Genomic DNA, 22,512 nt, shown 5'->3' with positions numbered 1-22,512 from the left:
TCCTGCCATCAGAAGCATGACTATTTCAAATTGCCAAGTTAAGAGAATTGAGTTTTGGGACTTAAAATGTAGCCAATGGATTGAGGACAAATAGTACACATATTTGTGGGCAGACCACATGAAGAACTGAAATTCAGAATTACATGGTATAGTAATTGGCACTAAATAGGATCAAGGTTTTAGACATCTAAGATATCTAAGGGTAGAAAGAAAGTAAAGAACACAGAGAGATGAAAGAAAATGCTGTTACAAATAGACATATTCTTCTGTGCTTTTATCTCTGCTTTCCGAGGTATTTATATATTTTAAACCTCTCGTTTTGATGCTTGAAGCTTGAAGACTGTCACCATGCTTTTCCAGCTGAACCAAATAGACGCATCTTCTCTGCAACCACAGCCTTCATGGCCTCCTTGGCAGAGGTCATGACTTGGATGAGATCTTTCTTGGAGCTGTTTAATGAATCCATATAAGCCTTTCGCACCTCGGTGTTGACATTGAACTTCCTTACTCCTAGCTTTATACATTCCTGGGAATAATCATGCATGCGTAACATCTATTAGTCAGCATTTTCCAGGTTCGACTTGAATCAAGAACTTCAAAGTTGTACCAAATGCTTTCTAGAAATAGCTAAACAATAGTTAAACAAGCAATAATACCTCGATGAGCTCCTTCGGCAATCCAGAAGCTCCATGGAGAACAACATAAACTCCTTTCTTTGAACACAGACCATAAAGATCCTGGAGAGATAGCAGAGGGGAGGATTAGAAGCTTAACAGGCATGGATGCTTAATCTTTCTTGCAATCAAAATCATGCACAACAAAGATAAGAAGTAAAAAAAGCAAGCTTTTCTGACAATTTCCACGGTCGCAGCATTTGACCAAAGTCGCTAAGATTTTGCTTACAAAAATTACGCAAAAAAAAAAAAAAAATTTACAAACTAGGACGGTATAATGGCATCTGACAGACTAATATACATACACAGCCCAGCATTGTGACAAACGGCATAAGTTAGCAAGAAAATTTATAATGACAATCTAGGTTTAATAATCAGGTAGCAAAAGCTTTAAAAACTTGCAGAAGCTAAGGATACTTGTAAATAAACCAAGTAAACAGCTTTCAAGTTTCAACAGTAAGGTTTTTGGCAGATGGACCAAATAAACAAGTATGATAGGTGCCAGTGACACATATAGGAGCTTGGAAATCATCAGCAACATCCTAACAGAAAAGTGCACACAATCTAGCTTTCACACTCCAAAACTCTGTGGATGTCCAACGACCTTAAGAATACCGACCTAGTGCTTTTAGTGCATTTATTAATGTGATTTAGAAAGATAAGCATGCATGTGAACACTTCAACTGAAAGCTTGCTTACCCTACAAAATACAAAAATACAACACAAGAAGGAATATATATGCCTGACCTTGAGCAAATCAAGTCTCAGATTTGGACCACTTTCAGGGTACTTTCCATGAACATTCCCAATGCACACAGCCAAAGCGTCTATACCCGTTGTGTCAATGAACTCGTTTGCCTGAAATTCACCAAACACTTAAGGTCACATTGGTAATTAACTGACACGAATATCTTCAGAATTTCAGACAGTTCCTCTGTAAGAAAGAGCAACGTATTAGACAGATAGAGAACCTGGGTAACATCAGTTAGCCGAGCCTCATAATCTTCAACAGTCAGATCATCTTCAGTTCCTGACAATCTTCCCAATTCAGCTTCTACCACCATATTTTTGGTGTGCGCCACTTCTGCAATGGATTTTGTGTATGATATATTCTCCTTGAAAGGAAGGTCAGAACCATCCACCATGACCGAATGAAATCCCTGCCATGGTAATTAAGTTGAGAAGCTATGTGACAAGATAAATATCTATAGCTTAAATGAAATTCCTGGGAGCATATAAATTCTTTATCAGGCGATAAACATAAAATACAAGTCTCATAGAAGTCAACAAGAAGCTTACCAACTCAAGAGCTCCCAACAACTCTTGTTTTGAGCTTCCATGATCAAAGTGAACAGTAATAGGGACCTGCATTGAAGTTAATAAAGTTATTCAAGCTAACTAGCAATCAAAAGCAGTATTAGGGAAAAAGAAAGGACAGCCATTGGTATTTCAGATTTTAATCAAATATAAGATTATATGTTTAGACTCAACTACCATTTAGACAAAGTTATGGGTAAGCATCTTTCATTACTTTATCACTTTCTTCAGGGAGGGGGTTAAAAATTTAAAGTAAAGAGACCTAAAATACCAAGGCATATAATAAGACTGTGCGCATAGCCATTGCATTTAAGCTGCATATGACGAGAATAACAAATCAGTGAAGTATAAGATTCCTTCACAAACCTAAGAATCTGTTGGTCATGTTCCTTGTTTATAGAAATTGGCCATCATATCACATTATACTGCGTTTTTAGCCGTTCAATGAAAATGATTTCTTCTCTTCCTCACCTATTTAGAAGAAAGTCCATTTGGATTTTATCAAATATTTCTCAGCCATGTTTCCTTTTAGCAGAGTACAAGTGCTAAAAGCACACATTACTGGGTTTTAAACAATATGTTACTTACTGTTGCTTGTTCTGCAGCAGAGATACAACAGGCAACCAAAGGGGTTCCTCCTTGTTTTAAAGCACTAGGATGGATCTGTATAAGTAGCGGTTCAAAATGATAAATCAGTGTCAATGACTAAATGACTCCAATAGAGCATAAATTTAGTTAATCAAGAACAGATTTAATACAAAACATTAATCTGTGAAATTGAAAGCTTTTTGTTCTCTCTTGCAGTTAAAGCCTGGAAAGTTGATTGAAATTTTGAGCATGAGAGTCTTGAATGCATCGGCACCTTGCAAGCATCATGTATTGTAGTACATAAACAAAGGAATGAAGTACACGACTGAAATAAAATAGAGTACTAATTAAGCACATGTTTAATTAAAAGGAATAAATGAACCCAGGTACTACTAAAATGGGGTTTCAGTTGAGCCAACTTAGGCTCAGAGAGAGGTTGAGAAGTTATGAGACAATGTTGTCATATTTCAAGTGGCAGTCCCACTATGCCATCCTCCAAAAATAAACACGTTGGCATACAAAAAGAAGGGGGTTAAAGTTTCAGGAAAGCATGTAAAGTGCAACACATATGTTTTGGAGTAAAACCATTTGAGAAATTTGACGTTTGAAGATATGCTTTTTTTATTACCATAGAAATTATAAAATTTTGATGTACTTAGGTGATGAACTTAAAAAGAGTTACATTCTTTTGCACAACCATCTTAATTTTTTACACTAGGCAAACCTTCAATGTAATTGGGCATAATTTCTTCAGGAATTTGAAATAGTTTGAACTTTCTTCCTTAAGGATGACAAGGATACCAAGTTAGTCAGAAATTTGTATTTTCACGTCACATTTCAGATAGTTTTTATAGCATTTTGTAGCAGTCATGCTTCTTGAGAGCTTGAAAAAGTACAAAATTATCACACTCTGCCCCAAATTAATGTACTGCCAAACCTGTAAAATGGCAGGACTTCCTTCATCCTCTGCTGCAGCAACGACTGCCTGAACTCCTTCTAAATTATACACGTTAAAAGCTCCAATGGCGTATCCACCTCTTTCTGCATTCTAAACATGGAATAGATAATCATTACTTGAAATATGAGCCAGTTCACAAATTATTCAAAAGACAGCTCTTACATGGAGAAGTTCCTTAGTTGATGAGATTCTGTTGACACTAGCCCAATGTTTTACTACTTCAGCTAAAGCGTTACTGTCACCGACATTTCCTAAGTAAACATATAGGTTACATTATGGATCCAAAAGAAATCTCCGAGAGGAATTTGCACCATAAGAAGTACAACATTTCAAGTTACCTGGGAATACAATATATGGTACTTCAGGGTGTTTGCTTTCAGGACCTAGCTGCCACAAGGGAACACCAGGTAAAGCCTGACCAGCTATTTTGGCAGATCTTGCTCCAAGAGCTTTTGTAGCAAGGTCTGAAGAGGTTATACCACCCTGTGTAGGGAAAAGCTTATTTAAGCACTAAACCGTGAATACACAACACCATCATTGCCTATGTATTATTATAACACCCTAAGTATGTCAAACAATAAAATAGCAGACAACCCTTCCCAGCACCATCAGCGAAAGGGGTACTTAACGCGAGAATGTGATCTCCATTTGGAATTATCTCAACACATTTGCAACACTGCCTTTTTCCCCTCCTGTGTAACTTTAGCATAGGAGATTATGAAGCGCAGTCCTACTCAAAATTAAAAAGGATGCAACTCTGGATGATCTTTGTCTTTGGCATCAACAGCCCATGACATAACTCTTATGTTTGCTGGAGGACTTGTGCAGAGAGAGGAGAGAGGCCTTGGGAGGGTAGAAGATAACTCGGGAAATCTTTACAGATATTAGAAACAGTAATAAGGGACACTTATGGAATCTCTTCTATACTTCAGATTTTTTATGTTGTTCATATCATTATCTAATAACTTTACAAATGTATAGAAAAATAGCAATATCCATGTAGGTTCCAACCTAAACTGATGCATCACAATACTTACCGTGATTTCTAATTGCTCTATAACTAAGAAATGAAATGCAGTGTCTGGATAAGCAGGAAACCATCTGAAGAGAAAAGAAGATTGCACCACCCACTGGTTAAGTAGATAACCTCTCTAGGACCCAGCAGCTTCCTATCAAAATAAGTTTGAGGGATAAGGAGAAAGTACCTTCGCAAGAACATAACGGGGTCTTGTAGTTATCCGCTGAACTATTTCCACCAGAGCAGAGCTCACCTTGGAATTTATCTCTAAACTTTCAGAAGGAGCTGGTTGCATTTGAAAGGACAAACATGAAGCTCACTAAGTACAGGAACTAAACTAGTTTGTGGAGAGGAAGTGCATATGGAGGTAAAACTTCAACTCATTTCAAAAGCTTTGATGGCAAGTGTAGAAAGGTACTTGAAAATCAAGAGAGTCTTACTTTTGCCTGTTATAAGTTTTCGGCTAGTCAATATGAGAGTGTCTTTACAACTCCTAAGGTAAATATCTGCTGTCTCAACTGTTCGGGTGATTTCATCCTGCCTCTCTTCTGTTGACCTCATGGCTACTTTTTCCACAGAGATCTATACAGTAAAGAAAAGAAAAATAAGGTCATCACGCCATTAATACAGTTCCTAAAGGTGTAACACGGTTAATAGAGTATATCTCTGCCCATTGCACTCTCTATCTTCCTTTCCTTTTGGTTTTGTTTTCCCTGGTCGTAAGGAAAAAGAGAAGAATTTTCTGTCATAAGTAGCTAATTGGCATTTATGATACCTCAATACTCTTTAAGAAATGTCCACATTGAGATTTAAGTTCTTCAACCTGCATATGGCAGAAACTTTATTCATCAATTAGGAAAACAAAAATGAATTTTCCACAGAAAAAGTACTTCTGTAATGATTTTTACCTGCTTTGTTGTCTTTGGAACGTAGGAACCAACAACGATAAGCCCACCACTCCTCTCTCCATTAATACCAAGATCATTGGGTAAAATTGGAGCTTTTCTGATAATTCCAAGCCTTGCAGAAACAAAACTGGCAGCAGTACGGCATAAGAACCTTTTTCCCTTCAGCTCAGCCTACCAGGTAAATACAGGTTAAAGCCATCTCAAATTTCCGACAAATATGTCAAAGAAAGCATCAAAAAATGATGTAAATAAACAAAACCTGAATCATTCCAGCAGCAAATACAGCCATATCTCTGTCACTAGCTGCATTAACTATACATGTCGAACCCTGTTTCATACGTTAATCCTTAGTGTATGGAAATTAAGGCCATGCACATAAGCAAATGATACACAAAGTCTTTCCATGATCAGGGAGCATATTGATCACACACTCAAATACACCAAGCAACATCATGTTCATATCACAGTTATCTTCACAAAACCTTCACTATATAAACAAAACCTACTAGAAAGAAATGAAACCATGTAGTGCTATTAACAAGATGTCCTCTTAATAAGCAGTTATTCCAAAATGATGTTTCTGCCAATTAATTGCATTCAATGTGTTTAATTGTCTCTAGGCACCTCATAAATCAAAAGTTGAAAGCCGCTGGCCCTAAATATCTTAGTAGTCCGATTTTCAATCCTAACTTGAACCCCCTCCAGATATTTCAAATCAAATTGATGTCCATATAGATTATTGAAATAAATGGCTAGTAAATCCTCCAATAACTTATGCACCTTACCTTCTCCAAATTGCATAGGTGTTCACAAACAGCATCTGGTCCACCTTTTCTTAGCAGTTGAATGGATATAGAAGCCACACTTCTAGCAGGTATTCTTCCACCAGTTTTCTCCTCCACCCACTGGAATTTTGAAATTGAAGTTTAAAGAAAACAAACAGAGAAGTGTCATTGGGTGGAAATGAACAGCCTACTTGCACATGGGTTAACAAGATATGACACCTCGCAGAGGTTAGAAGATTTATAGCCAAAAGCAGCATCTCTAGCAAATTCGGTTTCCCCAGCAGGGATAAGCCTATGGACATGAAGCCATGAAATGAATGTTAATGTTCTCTGCGTTATAATTAAACTGTACAGAAGGATTGTTGAATAAGAAAGAAGAATCAAAACCTATCAGAGTCTGCAACATAGTGTATATCATTAATAGTGTAACGGCCTCCTTCTAGGAAAAATGGGCAGATTATCCATGCATCCATTTCTCCCAGTATAGAAACAGCTGCATCTACTTCCTGGCCACAATGAAGCAAAAGAATGCATTAAGCATAGCCAGAAGAAAAGTTTTACAGTCAACATTTACAAGACAAGTTTTTAGTCCTTGCCTCTGGAAAATGACCACGTAGTGTTGAATCACCCCTCAGAACAATTGTATAGTCCGTGCTATTGACTGACTGAGATGCAGTATATAGATTTGTACATATATCTGCTACCAATTTACTAGCCTGTAGAGAGCAGATCTTAGTGAATGAACTCCTGCACAAGTGGTTTTTTGACTGTGTCTAATAAATGCTCATATTTTTTGCAAGGGAATTCTCTACTGCCTGATTTTGAAGGAAGACTTTATACCTTCTCAGAACTCAGTGACCTGGAATTGGTCAGAATGAAAAAACATTTGGGCCTATTTTTGAATTGCTGAATGAGTGCTTCAACATTCCTAAAAACCAACACAAAGACAGATGATTAACAGACTCAAGAACTGCTTTTTGTGTTGTTTCAATGAATCATCAACATAAGTTGTATAGTTGAGAAACTTTTTACTTTCTAAATCAAATTTCTCAATAAACCAATTAGAAGGTCAAACAAATGGAAGCTCAAATAAGAGAATATGGTCAGGAAAAAATTAATTGAATAACCCTCTTGGATTAGTCTTGTTCCTCAACATCTGGATCCAGTGATGTTAGTTTTATGAAATGGGAACTTTACTTCATTGGGAGTTGGAATATTCGGATAATTAAGAAATTAATTTCTTGAGCCCATAATGTAGTAGATAAAGCAATATTTGGTTTTCAATGACTACAATTTTGCAAAATTGTCTTTTCTTTTCTTTCTTTCTGCTTGGGATACATTCCTCCTATTTCAGATTTTTAACTTCTATGCCTCCTTGACCTTTGGCCTTTTCTCCTTTCTTTCTTTCTTGTGACTCCCTCATTCTAGATCTTGATCTTTCTACCTAGTCTCCTCTTACTTTTCCATTGGATGGCTCTTTATATTAGAAACTTTCATACTTTTTCCTGTTTCCAAATGCAAACTCTTTTATCTTCATACAAAAAATCAACGTGGTTAGTTTTTTTGTGAACCCAAAAGTCTTATTACTCAAATTAAAACTTCAACTTTCCATGAAAAGGAAATAATTTGCATCTTTAATGCCTTTTCACTTTTTTATTTCAACCAGTACAGATTTTAAAGAGACTATACCATTCTATATTTCAACAGGGAAAGAATTTAATAAGCCAACTTTTCAAATCCAGTACCAATAGTTTCAGGATTTGAAACCTGTAAATCCTAATTTCTTTTCCCTTTTTCTCTTTAAACTGGAAATTCAGTCAATTTTTTGTCGACTTCCTTTCCTTTTTATATCTTTAATGAATTACTGCTAATCCTGAAAACATGTATAGACCAATAGGGCCTTACACTGCTCTTAATAATTGCCAGCAGAATCCAGGAATAAAAAGTACCTCATGCAAACAGCATTTTTTTGCTTATTACAAGATTATCATTCAGCACAAAAAAAAGGGAAAAAAAAAAAAAAGACAGTATCCAAGCTTGTCATCATTAGAATTCTAGTCATGCAAAACCCTCAGAAGTCAGGTGTCATAACAAACCAGCAAAATATAATTTTTTAAATCATATAGAGGAACATGATATGACGTCATAGGTTGCCCAACATGAGCATCAACAATTTATTCAACAACACGACAGTTGTCAAGATTTTGTTAAAATACCATCATATGGAACTAGAACTGAAGCCAAGAGAAACTCACCATTCTGTCAATACCTCAATATCATGTACAGTTTGAGTTCCAGTTGGATCATCATCGAGGACAACTAAAATCTTTGAACTATTTTCAATTAGCTTATGTACATCGTCAATGGGATCCACAGGCCATTTGGATGGAAGAGATTGCAGGATGGATTCTTTACTGAGAACTGGAATTTTCCCCTCAACCTTAATTCCAGTAAGCATCTCATAAACCTATATCATCAAGACCAATGTTATTTTCAAAACTTAACTAGCATGTTTTGACGGGTTATTTACTACAATATTGTGGTTTAAGATCAGCATAATATGTATGTGTGTGTGTGTGTGTTATTGTTCCTTTTATTTGCATATCGATGGAAGTGGGCATATGAAAATCAACTTTACAGTTGATTTTGGAGACAATGACATCTAATCAAACACACACTCACTTGAAAACAAAGAAAATCGACTTTGAAAACAAGATGAGTTTCTGTGATGCTTGGTTCATATGCTTGTCCCACAGGATAAATCCATTCTGAGTAAATAGTTAACTGCAGTTTAAACACTCTTCAAAATTTCATATGACAAAGTATTCTCCTAATGTTCCTGGATTTAGCATAACCTCCATAGTCAGATTTTTCAGGTTTTTTTCTGGCCTTTTGAACCCAATTTAAATCTCTATGACCATGCTTGTCTACAGCATATGCCAGAAAGATAGGCTTGGTATAAACACTATAAACTGCACCCAGTGATGCAAGCATACGTTCAATCTTTAGTAATCTATCATTGTTTACAATAAATCTGGTCCTTAGATAAGCATATTAAGAGACAGTGGAAGGCTTGAGGTAACGAGATAGGCCAACGATGAGGAGGAGGAGAGAACTTGGAAGCAAACAGAGGCGTCTGGTGTAAGGGAATAAGCCGTCATTTTACAGAGAATGATGTCCATATTGTAGAAAACAATAAAGGAATGTTTCTTTTTAATTTTAATTAAAAGCACCATATTTTGCTAAATGGCCCGGTATGGGACAGAAATCAGCATTAGGCTGTATAAGATATCTGATAACATATTCAAAATAAAAGTTTTCAGGAGGCTATTTATCTCCATTATGGCAAATTATCTGCAAAGTCAATGATTTTCGCTCTCTTTTTAATATTTGTTTAAATTCAATGACTTGTATGTTTTGCCCCATAGATAGCCAAAAAACAGCCAGAAGAAGTTAATACCTTCACTACAGCAGCATCATCCAATCGACCCCATCCTGCAGCTGAACCTAATCACACAACAGTAGCCACTCCTAAGCAGAAGCTTCAAGTAAAGAGTTCAAGGTGCACAATTTGACAAATTGCACCTTGAAGCAAACGAAAAGAGAGAAATAGCAAACACAGATTCACAATAACAAGAAGCAGTAATATTTTAAGTACCTCACTGTATCAAATTTAAGTAATCAATAAAAATCAGTGCAGCCCTTTTGTTCAGGTTTTTCGAGTTTATTAACAAAAATTTATCATCTAACATGACAGAAATCACTTTTACAACACAGCAGAGATTTTTTATTTTCATTTCAGGAGCTTAAGAACTTTTTTACTACTTGAATCTTCTTTTATTGCTTGAATCTTGAATACAAGATACAACATGGTTTCAGTCACAAAGATATTCAAGTTTAAGGCTACAGGAAAATGACCAACTTCACAGATCTGATGCACCAGAGTGACAAAAAATTCCTGATCATAAACAGCTAGCCAATGAAGTAACTAATTCTGATGATCTTAATGTACCTATTTTCGTATTCCCTGCTAAAAATACTGAAGAAAGGAAAACTCCTGCCTTTGTGTACCTTTTCATTTCTTCCTAACATATGAAGAAAAGATTCTCCAGAAACTGCTCTTAGTGTCAGGCTTGGTGATATGCAGGCCAATAGATTGCTCTAAAGATAAGACTACTAGTCTCACACATAACTATGCTTGTGTACACACAACAAATTAGTAGGTTCTGTTAAAAGTGGAATATCATTTACCATTTTAAAAATCAAATCAAGACCTATACAAACAGAAGAGTTGCACAATTAAGAATTGGACATAAAAAATCTCTTCATCCACTCAGCCTACCTGCCAAGAATAACTGATGTGCAACATTTGCAATATGAAGTGGAATCCGCCTGGATGAGCATTCATGAGAAACAATGCCCTGTAAGCATCTTAAAGTTAGCCTCTATGGTTATGTCCAATATCAAAAATGTACAAGCTGTATGTCATAGAGGAAACCAGTCTGACCAGATCCTTCACAAAGATATTCAGTGCAGACAGCGGTGTATAGTCATTTTCCAACATGTGAGGAGTACGATTCTCAAACATCCTGAAACAAAATGAACCAGATTAACAGGTCAGAAAGTCCACCAAGCCTGAATAACTGGAAGAACACAAGAATGATTATTTCTCTTAACTGGAGATGCCACCATTTTCATTATCATGAAAATATCAAGAAGCAAACACAGTGCCCAAAGAAAATTTTTTAAGTGACTGAAAGCCGAGTGAAGATTTCAATAGTTAGCGTAGGATAGAGAAATTTGTCTTTTAAAAGCTGATTTGGAATTGAACAAATATGAGAAAATGGTGATCAACAAACCATTTAAGGGCACACAAAGCAAACTTAAGTAGGATAGGATATTTTTTACCACAAATAAAGCTATTTACTTGTCTTCACTGCTAGACAGCAATTCAGGGCTAAAACTGACCATGACTCATTCTGAAGTATTCATGAGCTAGACTAACCAAAAATAATTGAGCCACTTATGATAAGCATTTCATTATTTCAACAACAACCATGGCAATAGCTTACATTTCTGAATCAACGCTAATTCAAGAATACTCAAATTTTAAGTGGAGTTTTCCTAGTTACTCAATGAAAAAGAGCATCTACAGTGTCACAAATGTGAACTCATCATGCTTAACAGATATCAACGATTAAAAATATATTCATCAAAAATCAAGAAAACCATAAAAATGAGTTTATTTGGATAGGATAATTTTGGAAAATTTTTCTTAATATTCACAAAACACATTTCCTGACCACCTTTTTATCTCAAATACAACTATAAAAGTGCTACAACAAATAATACCAAAAAAATTTTCCATACAACCTTCAATCCAAACAAACCCATAGTTATAACTTTTTTGAGTGAGAAGACAATAGCTGTTAAATCACAGGATTGTAATACCTACCAAGATGTCCCCCTGCTATTTCTGATGACATCAAACAACAATCTTGTATTAAGACCCAGCTGAGCACCAAATGCCATTGCTTCAGCAGCTGACACAATATGAACTCCAGCAAGTAGTTGATTTACCATCTTTACAGCACTAAACAATGGAATATGGAATGTAAGTTATTAGAGGATATGAAATGGCCAATTTATACTCAATGACTAATGCATCCTTTGACAATTGAATATAGATATACAATAAAAGTTCAGAGAACATGAAAAACCAACATACTCTAACTGAGTACTAGAAATGCATTAAAGAGTGGCACTCTGTCAAAAAGTACCTTCCAGACCCACAACCTCCGTTAATGATATAGAGCTTCTCACTGAGAACTGTTCATTAAAGCATCCATTAAATATCTTCAAGCATTGTTTCTCATAAAGCATTGCAACCTTAAATTCAAGTTACTCTATCTGAACCCTGTAAAATATTGTCCTTTTTACCTGAAAGAATTGAACCTGAATGCTTCAGAGCTTCATCTGTCCCTGATGCCATAATCTAGCAAAATTTTTTCAAGTCAGTTTTCAGAAAGGTTCCCACTATAATCGGAAAATACTCTCATTTTTCTGCAATTGAGATTCCAAAAGGTAAACATTTAATATTCTCACTGTAAGTGTTCCTTCAGAGGCACGCTTTACCCCACCAGAGACAGGAGCATCCAACAATTTCAAATTCTTACCTTCATCTAAAAATTTTTAAGTGGTTATGAAGATATAGAAGTACTCAAAATTCTACAAATAACAAAATAAGATTCTACTAGAGTAACATTAACAATGCTAGACAAAATAAAAAATCTCATAGAAATTCCATGCACGATAGTCAGATCATTATATATGGCAATTGCTATCACATTATTGGCTTGAAATAGAGTAAAACTAAGCCAACAGAAACATGTGAGTGCATGCGTATTATTACATTTAGTAGATTAAAGGGATTCTTGGACCATAGATTTTTAACTCCCACAGCTGTGAAGATCAAAGAACAATCTTTGGACAACCATCAGCATGCAAGAAGAATTAGAAAGCGATTAAAATAGACCAAGTATGATTGATAACTATATCAAATGCACCCATGAATGGAAGTTGCAAACAAAGTACAGTTTTGTACATTTATATAATTCTGAGACGTGTGCCAAAGATTGAAGAACCTACCCTGCAAGCGTCGCTCAAGCTGCTTGACAAATGCAGGAGAAACGGTTGACATGAGGATAAGAGAGGAACCAGATGGAAGAGCTACAAAAACACAATATAACAATGTCATTCTGGTTTTTTAATCAAATGTAGCTCAGACACCCAAAAGGCTGTACCTGGCACAGCTCCACTGTCGCCATAGAGAACACTTTCAGCTTGAGCCTCATTTGTAACCATTATTACAAGTACATCCACATCTGCAAGAATATAGATTTCAGAAACTTCTTCCTTAAAGGATGTTTTAAAACAGAAATAAAGTGTAAATTTCAAATGCACTTGAAATTGAAGTGCATTATAAAGTGTAACCATTATAAATAAAGTGTAACCATTATATGCACTTGAAGTGCATGCATCACTTATGAACCACAGCAAGGATCATTAGGAAAACAGTCACGTAAAAGTGGCTGTTATCTAACTGATTGAACAATTACCTTGTGATACCTCTGCTGGAAAATATAAATGTAGGAGAAATGTGAAAGGTTTTCAATTACCTTGTGATACTTCTGCTGGAGAGCTTCCAATCAAGCCACCTGCATCTGCAAACCGAGATAGTGTTGGTTTATACACCTACAACCAAAAGATGGAAACAGCATCATTTACACTATCAACAGCTGTCAAATCAAGATGAAGACAACAATGTCTTAACAGAAGTGCAGATAAACACAATATAAGAACATTATTTTTGTTTGTATGTATGTATACAGATGATGCACAAAACTTGATTTCCCTTGAAGGACAAAAGGAATATCCAGAATCATTATATATGGTTACACACATATGAAGGATGAAAGGGGAAAGCTGAAAATGAGGTGTAGTCAATTTTTCCAGATTATATATTTCATCTTGTGGACTAGTTTATTGTTGATTAGGAACATTAGGTGGATCATATCTGAACAAATATGTATGTGCCTTTCTCACTTAGACCAATAAAACAATAGAGATATAATTTACATATCAAAACTTGGCTCAAAACTTAGCATGTCTTGTAGAAAATATTTGCAAATCTTTGTACCAAATGATTGACTTTGCCATACTATTTTCTCATTTCAAGAGAAAGCTGACAATTTAACTATTACACTAATGTCAGTCATTTCTTCTTGTTCAATTACAACTAGGTGATCTGGAGAACCTGGTATCAGTCATTGAAGTTTTTTATTATGTTGTTTCCAGTTCTAACTTTTCTGAAACAGGATGAAATTATGGTCGTGCATTATCTTATTTCCAACTAGTCTTAACACATTAGCATCACTAACTTTCTTCATACTTCAATACCTGCACATAACACACACAGCAAATAAAAACTGGACAAGGTTATAAGTTGCTATGGAACTTTTCCCTTCTTCATTGAATCATTTAAAAGGCAACGATATTACTCCAACACCAAGGAGTAGTCGAGGTAAAACATTACATCATAGCCAGTAACAGAGAAATCTGACTTCAGCAGGTGAGTTGCCATGCCAAACCCCATAGCTCCAAGACCAATAAAACCAATCCGCTTCACATTTTCTGATTTGGCAGAAATTTGATGGGCAAGTTCCTCGGGGTTGTAACTTTTTGAATTAGCAGCATCAGTAATATTTACTCCAAGTACATTCTCCCACACCTATGAATTAATAAAAACTATTACCATAGGCAGAAATTTTATATAAGCACTTACTTATTCCGATGGTATCAGTTAACAACCTTGAGCAACATAGCATCTTCATCATCTTTTCTTCCATGCAAAGATCCTGAGAAGCACAGACAGGATCAGGTTGCATCCAAGTGCCTAGGGCATAATAAAATCTGTGTATTGGATATGTAAATACCTGCTATGAGTTGCTGATACGCAACGGTCAACAGGGGAAGAGGGAAGACAAGCGATTTTGACATGTCTAAAACAGTTCCCTTGAATACAAACAGAAAATGTAACTAGGATGACAAAAGAACTCATAACGAATAATTAATAACTGCTGCTGAAAAGGTCCATGGAGATCTTGTATTATTTCTATCAATCTAAAACCACAATGACTGTGAATATTTCCCTACAAAAGCACATTTCAGATTTCTAGTTCACTTGTGTCAGAAAATTTAGTAGAGACGAATCCTAGTTTCCAAAATAAATTTCATCTTGATGCTTAAAGAGAAGAATATTGCAAGTCCTATGAAGGGAGGTCCTACAAAGTTAAATCAAGAATATCTGAACATAGACTATAAGACTACTTGATAGAGAAATGGTTAAACTTTAACAAAGCAATCAGTAAAACTAGGCAGATATGCACTCTCACTTTTCAATGACAATAATTTCTTTTTTCACATTTTAGTAGGATTCTATAGGGAGTCCCATATTCTGATGTAATCATTGGTATCTCTCGTGACCCTTTCTATGCGGCTCCTTTCAACTGCTATAAGAAAGACCAGCTGGAATGACTGAGAAACTTCCCCTTTTTTTTTCCTAAAAGTTTTTAATGAGTTCATTTCCTAGCATGTTAGGGAATCTCATTGGCTAGCACATTGGTAGATATATAAAACTTCAGATGGAAATTGTTCTTCCATGTAGCAGGCACTAAAGCAGGCCAATATTTTATGTGGGATAAACGTCTTCCAGAAATTTTCCACAGCCCCACTGAAACTATTTTCACTGATCCTCTTCAAAATAAAACTCAAGTTAGTTCCTTCTAGGTTAAATTAATTACTGCAGCAAACAGTGAACAACATCTATAACATCAACACCAAAATTCAGAAACAGAATAGAGATGTTGAGTTGGAAAAATCATGTGGTAAAGCCCATTTAAAGAAAAAAAGCACAAAGATAGGAATATACCACATTTTGAATCAAGGCATTGAGGAAATGATGTTTAGTCTGGTTACCCCTCAACAACTGGGGAAGATAGTTCTTGAAAACCCTGATAAATAAGGCAAATTATAAATAAGAGGTGCTCAAAAGAAACGAGACATTGTGATTTAATATGGAAAGCTGATAATTTTATGATTGAAAGCATGAGCAGTAAACAAACAGAAAGAGAAACAATTGTCAACGACATAGCTAGCATGAAAAGTGTGATTTAAACAGCCAAAAGCTGATCAACTTAGCAAGTCCATTTACAAAAAAAAAAAAAAAAAAAAAACTCAAATATTGTGAATGTGCACTTATATTTGGGGTTTTTGATATAGAATTGCTTTTGGCATCAGATCTCTCATAGCGTTCAGAATTTTCTTTTGAAACAAATGAAAACCAATTTGTAAAACCTAAGTAGCCAAATGGGACTCGTTACTCCCTGGAATCGGGTCTAGGTTCACAAATGAGAATGTAAAACATGTACATATACAAGCTGGAGACACTAATAACAACAGATTTGCACAATGACCATTAACGACTATTTCCAAATGCACTTGAAAAGTTTCAACCACGGTAGCTTAAATGGTTCATAAACCACCTTTAGAATCCAACCAACATAATAAGGGACTAGTCCTTCCAACTCGAAGTACGTAATCAGTCAGTCAAATTTTTTTGTAACCAGTTCACCCATAATTTTGTTCCCCAATCTCATAAGTTTAACCTGTAAAAGCTAGCCCGTGCATCTGATAGCTGAATGACATTGACATTCTTGCTTAGATGTTGCTTTGAATCATTTCAATCAGAACATAGTCTAAAGAGTTAATGGTCCTAAACAACCAAGAACCATTTTATGGAGATTTCCTTTGCAAAGTTCACCAGAAAGCAATAAGCACATTGTCAAATTACCTAACGCCATATGAACGTCAAGACAACTTCAAGTATCATACATAATGAAATGACAGGATGCAACAAAACTATGTTTATAGTTAGTCATCAATACATCACCATGAATTTCCAGCTGCATTTGATATGATATCATAAAGTATCCATGGATGAATCCCAGCTTGTGCACCAAGAGAGATTGCTTCAATGGAAGCAACAAAATGAACTCCCTCAAGAAGTTCAATCACCATCTTTGTTTTACTGCATGAAAGAGCAATCTAGATGTTTTAATGCTACATTACAAGTTCAACAAGGAGACAACTTGTCTGATATACAGAAAACCTGATGAACTTATAATAATAATATACAGCAAATAATTCCAAAAGATTCTAGACAAAAGTAAAATAGATATGAGATCAACAAGAAACACACCTTCCAGCTCCCAGCTCTCCCTCAAATATGTAAAGTTTTTCGCACATAGCTGTTTGAATAAGGAGAAGTTTAGATCAGAAATTCAGATGTACTTCCAAAAAACAGGTAAATTTCTGATAGAACTACTTCAAATGAAGGCAAACTTTGCAGCACCAGAGAGGATAGGCTGTGCCCTATGTGTGGTTTCCAAGCTTCCAGAGGATATTATCTAAATATCATGGAGAAAAGAAGATTTAGCATTTGTCCCTCAAGAAAATAGTACAAAAGGAGAAAACTCATAGGGAAAACTTGGTTTCTAGTCCTGTACCATCACTTTTCCATTCAGATCATCAGATACAGCTCTAGAGACAAACATGTCCACAATGGAGTCAGTATGATGACCACCTGCACTAGTGTACAGTTCAATATTTCAAAATTAGTATAATAGTTCTCATAAATGCTGCATGCAGAAGCTCAACAGTGACAATGCACCACACATATGCGCCTTAGGAAGAATTGTTCTTATTCTCTGATTGACTTCTTTTTCATTCTTGGAATAGAATAGTATTAATCATGGTCTATCATTGCTTTTGATCGTGCAGATGAAAACATATTCTGATAGGTTCTACAAGTTTTAACAGGATACAGAAAGAAATATTGGCCCACCTGTTGTACTCGTCCACAGGAATAATAAGATGCCTTTCTCAGGAAATGCTAAACAAGGCACCCAGTGATTATTAAAGGAGAATGTGAAATGTTTTCAAGATGTCAAAGGAAAAGTATCAAAGCAGATCAGGTGTTACAGTGGCCTAATTCGCTTATGAACTAGCTGTATTTCTTACAGCTTCCTAAAGAAGTTAAAATTTTACGAGGCAAGTTACTTAGCAGTCAGCAGTTAAGTCAGTATGATATGGTTCTACTGCACTATACATTAATATGCAAAGCTCCTTTTTAACATAACATACAGAAATAGAAAGAGACAGGAGTGTCTAGCTAGAGTATGAATATGTCAACACATTAGCAATAGCTGATTAAGATTGCCTCTTAGAATCTTCTGCAGCTTGTTAATATGTACATCCGGTAAAGTTGAATTGACAATAATAACTGCATCTTTTCCTAAGCCTGCAAGTCTCAGAAATAATAGAAAAAGAGTTACTATTCAAGAATCTCAATCAAGTTAAGTAACTATGAATTCAAATACAAGCGCAGAAGCTTCAGACTGACCTTTTAAAATTCCCTTCTGCTCTAGAATTTTTTCACTTATGTGGTCACTATGACATGTCAAAATGACCAGAGCAGATAGACCTGCATGGATTAATATAAGAGTGAAAAAACCATGAACAACAAAGTAATGAATAGAAACTATTCAGCTATATTAGAGAATCAATCAGCAGAATAGAAGTTTGGCTGCCTTGAAATGGCATGTTCTGGTACTCCCAGTACAATTCCATACTCCTATATTTTCTTAAGTTAGTGAGTGATTAAAGGAGGCCCCTTTCGTTGGTGTGGCATTACCATGTTCAACGTAGTATTTCCATATATTGATTCAATTGCCTTCCTCAACAACAAACGCAGCAGTTGTAATGCCAAAGGGCAATCCATCTTGTTCTTCCCAGGAGTTTCGATAAGTTTTTTTTTCCCAACTTATGTGCCACCCAGAAGATTAGACAATGTAATTGGTCGCACTAAATTCAAGATTATTGTCCTATATGTTAAACAACACATCCAAAACAGGAATTTCTCTATGATCTTTGCTTTATTTCTTACAGAACATGAAGAATGTGGAAGCCAAGACACTGAATTAGTATGCCAAAAGGTCAGAAACTCGTATAGCAAACATTTTACCATCCTATACACAAGTGAAATTTCCAGGTCCCTGAACACCATAGAACCAAATACCAGAACTAGTCCATCTGTTGCAGAGGACAATTTAAAAGTTGTAACTGGCCAAAGCATCAAGGCAGTCCTTTAAGAACAATATAAACTCAAAGGAAAAAGTAGCAAGAAAGAGTTTCACCTTTGCTCATCTCTGTAGTGTTTCCACATCTTTTACCCCCTAGCTTGGAAAACTCATCCATCAAAGGACTGAATGTCTGCCAACAAAGCGATTGCAACCAAAAATTATTAGTGAAAGTGCACGAGGACTTGAATCAAAGCTGTAGATACAGAAGCAAAATGCAAAAGCAAACTTCAAAAGAATGTTACCATGGTGGCAAGAATACACTCATATACAGGAAAGCCCTTTAGATACTGACAGCAGATTGCATATACATATTTTTAGGAAAATTTTGAGTCCACAAAAGTTAGTGCAACAAACATTTCCTTCTTGTGAAGAACATGAACATAAGGATAAAGCTACATAAGAATTATAAACGACCATATCTAGAAGCAAAAGAAACTGAATACAACGGAGTTGCTAACAATAAGAACCACATGGCTACATCAACTGCATCATATACTGCATAAATAGTATTGATGAAATTGTACGGATTTTGAAACTTTTTCATCTTTACCCAGGTGGTAGTCATGGCATACAACCAAGAATACAAGTAAACACGGTGTGTAGATATACGGATCAGAACCAGAGTGGAAAGGAAAGATGCTTGCTAGAGCAATTAGCATGAGGTACAGTGCCATAACCATAATGGAGGTCTTTCTCCTTAATCAATGGAGTGAAAAGTCACAAATATGTGTAGATATGATTTGGTTTGACCATGATCTAACCTGATCGTTATTGCTATCTGCAATATGCGGACTAGTGATGAACTGCATCTGCATATATGAATAGCTAATACATTCTATTTAACAAAACACTGTTAAACTCATCTATTTCGTATGCTCTTCAAATCTAGACCGAAAATTTTTGAGGTTTCAGTCATAATAATTGCTCCTGAGAGCAATCATAGACATCCTCCCTCAATTCTGAAGTCCATTTTCTCACAGCGGCATTTCATAATTGAAGTGTCTGACTGACTTACATTAATGGTGAGAATGTCCCAAAGATTAGCACTTTCAATGAGCTACTTCTTATCATGCGGTAAACCAAATATGAACGAGGCATATGACTCCTGCATGAGGACAAGAATTTAAAGAAGTCGCTGAAACAGCTTACAAAGCTTTTCACAAGACTTCACTCTTCATCCGATTCTCTTGAACAACATCTATCTGTAGATTAGATGTATGATTTCAAGTTTTCTACGGTCTAACTGAGCCAAGGAAACCAGAATGCAATTCCATTATGCTAATTAAACTAAGTGATTGCTTTAATGGAACAAGAAAGGAAACAAACATCCAGCATTGTCGCCTTAAACCCATTGCTGGAAGTTCTTCAAATATTTTAATCAAATGAAAGGAAAGAAGAATCGATGTAAAGCTGAGTTGCTCGAGGAATGCAGCTCCAGTCTCACTAAAAAAAGGAAACAACTCAAAAATAGCAGTAGTAGGAAACTCCAGACGAACAGCTTGCCAACAATTCAAGCACCAAAGCAAAATCTCTCCAGTTGAGTCACTAAACCGAGAAAAACAATAAATAGAAGTGATGATCAAACCTCGAAAGCTCGGACATCATAGCCAGAACGGAGAAGGGAAGCGGCCAATTCCAAACCGACTTCATCCAATCCCAGAAACCCCACAATCTTTTGACTTCCAGAAGCCATTTTTTTTGCAGCTAAAACCAACAGCAAAATGAACTGCTAATGTGCTAGTGATCTTTTTCTGTATCTTCTGAGCTTTGACAACCGAAATGAAGTGTGCTTAAGATTCTTGATTTTGCAACAGCAATAAAAAAAAGTCTACCAAATGTGGCTTGTAGAGCTGTAATTGTCATGTGCCGCCGGAGGGTGTTGAATATTTTATTGCACGTTGTTCCAACAAAATAGGATTTTAATTTACCATTTTTAAACAATTTGGATAGATTGTGAATTTCGCTGATGACTCATCAGTCTTATCGTTAATCGTATGGTATTATTGTTATAAGCTACCAAGTTTGGAAAGTGCGAGTGAAATTTTTATTGTTATAATGTATTGTGAATTTTTTTTTTTAGCAAAGAAAGAGCGAGCGAGCGAAATTTAAGGAACGAGGAGGATGGATCAGAGAATTCAAATTCAACTTTAATTATTAGACAAAAGTTTCCTCGACTTTCTATTGTAAATTTAGATCTTATTTGAAAAGTCATTTTTTATCTGAAAATTTTTATATTTTTCGTAAACACATTTTTTAATTATTCTTTTATTTCATATATATCAAATAATTATAGTATATTTTCTACAAAAAATTTCAGAAATCACAATCCAAACAGAATATACCACGAAAGGGGGATATTTTTCCTTTGTTTTTTAAAAATATTGGTTAAGGATTCTTTAAGACTATTTTGATCTAAATTAATAATATAGCTCTCATTGACAAATAAATTTTATTAAAAAATGAATTCTCTCTCTCTCTCTCTCTCCGTTTTTTTTTTTTTTTTGGTTATCAGTTTGCAAAAATATCAAGTTGAACTCAAAACAAAATCTATGTGAAACAAATAATTAAAGAAACAATTTCCTTTCTTTTCTTTAATTTCTGCACTATATTATCTTCATTTCTACAAATTCTCATCTTTTGTGGAAGTTTTGTCCTTTTCTTAAATTTGCATTTTTTACACTTGAATGGGTATTCATTTCACTCTCCTTATTCTTGTTGGTTGGGGCCTGGGGTGGACTTAAATAGCTAGTAGCCCAGGACCCAGTTAGGTTGGGGCAGTTAATGTGATACTAATCTGGGATACCCTTTGTCCATTTTTAAGGGTCCATTTGGGTTTCTTGAATTCGGATGCCCGAGTATCTAATTATTGCGAAACGTGGCACCGACAAGGACTACGATCGAGTGTGATGTTTTTCAGGTATCCGTGTTTGACATTTTCTCCACCCAGCACGAGCAAAAACAAAGACGAACTAATGATTGGTCAATTGTACCAGGCCCGGCTAGGTGCGTAGAGAAAAAATGAATCAAGTTTTTTTTTTTGGGTATCAGAATTAGTAAGGAATCAATTTATAGCGCTTTATAATTAGGTGTGTTTGACTTTTAAAAAAAAAAAAAAAAAAGGAAAACCGTATATTTGCATTGCGGTCATGTTAAGCCAACCCCAAAAAAAAAAAAAAAAGTTGTTCCACATCATTATACCAATTGGAATTTTTAATTTCAGACACATTTTCTTTCTTCTTTGGAGATTTGTGAGAGAACCATTAATTGCAAAATTCTTGGTAGCAGGTATTCTAATTTGAATGAGATTATTTGAAAATTTTTTCTCTTTCAAGAGCAAAATGAATAAGACTAACAAATTTTTTATTTTGAAGTGCAAGTGAAAATGATCTAATCGGATATCTCCTACTTATAATTCCCTCTTCTTCTGAATCACCCAACCCATCTCTCCCCTGATATGACTAAAGTTATCGCGAAGCATGTACCTTTTTCTAAGTTTGTAATTC

General features: G+C 35.4%; 1 protein-coding gene across 1 annotated transcript; it reads right to left on the bottom strand.

Moving 5' to 3' along the window:
* Nucleotides 1-61: 61 nt before the first annotated feature.
* Nucleotides 62-20,806, bottom strand: LOC113768766. The gene is made up of 42 exons (XM_027313235.1): nucleotides 20,595-20,806; nucleotides 19,064-19,139; nucleotides 18,271-18,351; nucleotides 18,088-18,168; nucleotides 17,375-17,451; nucleotides 17,221-17,275; nucleotides 17,068-17,116; nucleotides 16,759-16,896; nucleotides 15,739-15,820; nucleotides 14,744-14,822; nucleotides 14,619-14,665; nucleotides 14,344-14,538; nucleotides 13,427-13,502; nucleotides 13,052-13,132; nucleotides 12,897-12,977; nucleotides 12,354-12,430; nucleotides 12,189-12,243; nucleotides 12,029-12,077; nucleotides 11,704-11,841; nucleotides 10,756-10,837; nucleotides 10,591-10,669; nucleotides 9,709-9,755; nucleotides 8,504-8,715; nucleotides 7,089-7,176; nucleotides 6,845-6,964; nucleotides 6,636-6,754; nucleotides 6,468-6,540; nucleotides 6,249-6,368; nucleotides 5,723-5,791; nucleotides 5,464-5,634; nucleotides 5,331-5,378; nucleotides 4,996-5,137; nucleotides 4,743-4,840; nucleotides 3,876-4,020; nucleotides 3,700-3,788; nucleotides 3,517-3,627; nucleotides 2,580-2,654; nucleotides 1,974-2,039; nucleotides 1,646-1,834; nucleotides 1,422-1,532; nucleotides 657-737; nucleotides 62-526 (listed from the first exon to the last, which is right to left on the bottom strand). The coding sequence occupies exons 1-42, from the start codon at nucleotides 20,700-20,702 to the stop codon at nucleotides 344-346; spliced, it is 4,143 nt and encodes a 1,380-aa protein (XP_027169036.1). The 5' UTR covers nucleotides 20,703-20,806; the 3' UTR covers nucleotides 62-343.
* Between the last annotated feature and the right edge of the window lie 1,706 nt (nucleotides 20,807-22,512).

This window comes from Coffea eugenioides, chromosome 4 (assembly GCF_003713205.1).
Source record: "Coffea eugenioides isolate CCC68of chromosome 4, Ceug_1.0, whole genome shotgun sequence".
In the NCBI taxonomy this organism is placed as follows: domain Eukaryota; kingdom Viridiplantae; phylum Streptophyta; class Magnoliopsida; order Gentianales; family Rubiaceae; genus Coffea; species Coffea eugenioides.
This window is presented reverse-complemented; position numbering and strand designations above follow the sequence as displayed.

Bases quoted from the DNA above. Each gene is read 5' to 3' on its own strand.
- LOC113768766 (XM_027313235.1), bottom strand. From the start codon at position 20,702: ATGGCTTCTGGAAGTCAAAAGATTGTGGGGTTTCTGGGATTGGATGAA. The intron at 17,117-17,220 runs GTGCTGCAAAGT...TTATTCAAACAG, and splicing joins GGCACAGCCTATCCTCTCTG to CTATGTGCGAAAAACTTTAC. The intron at 738-1,421 runs GTCAGGCATATA...CTATCTCTCCAG, and splicing joins TGAGACTTGATTTGCTCAAG to GATCTTTATGGTCTGTGTTC.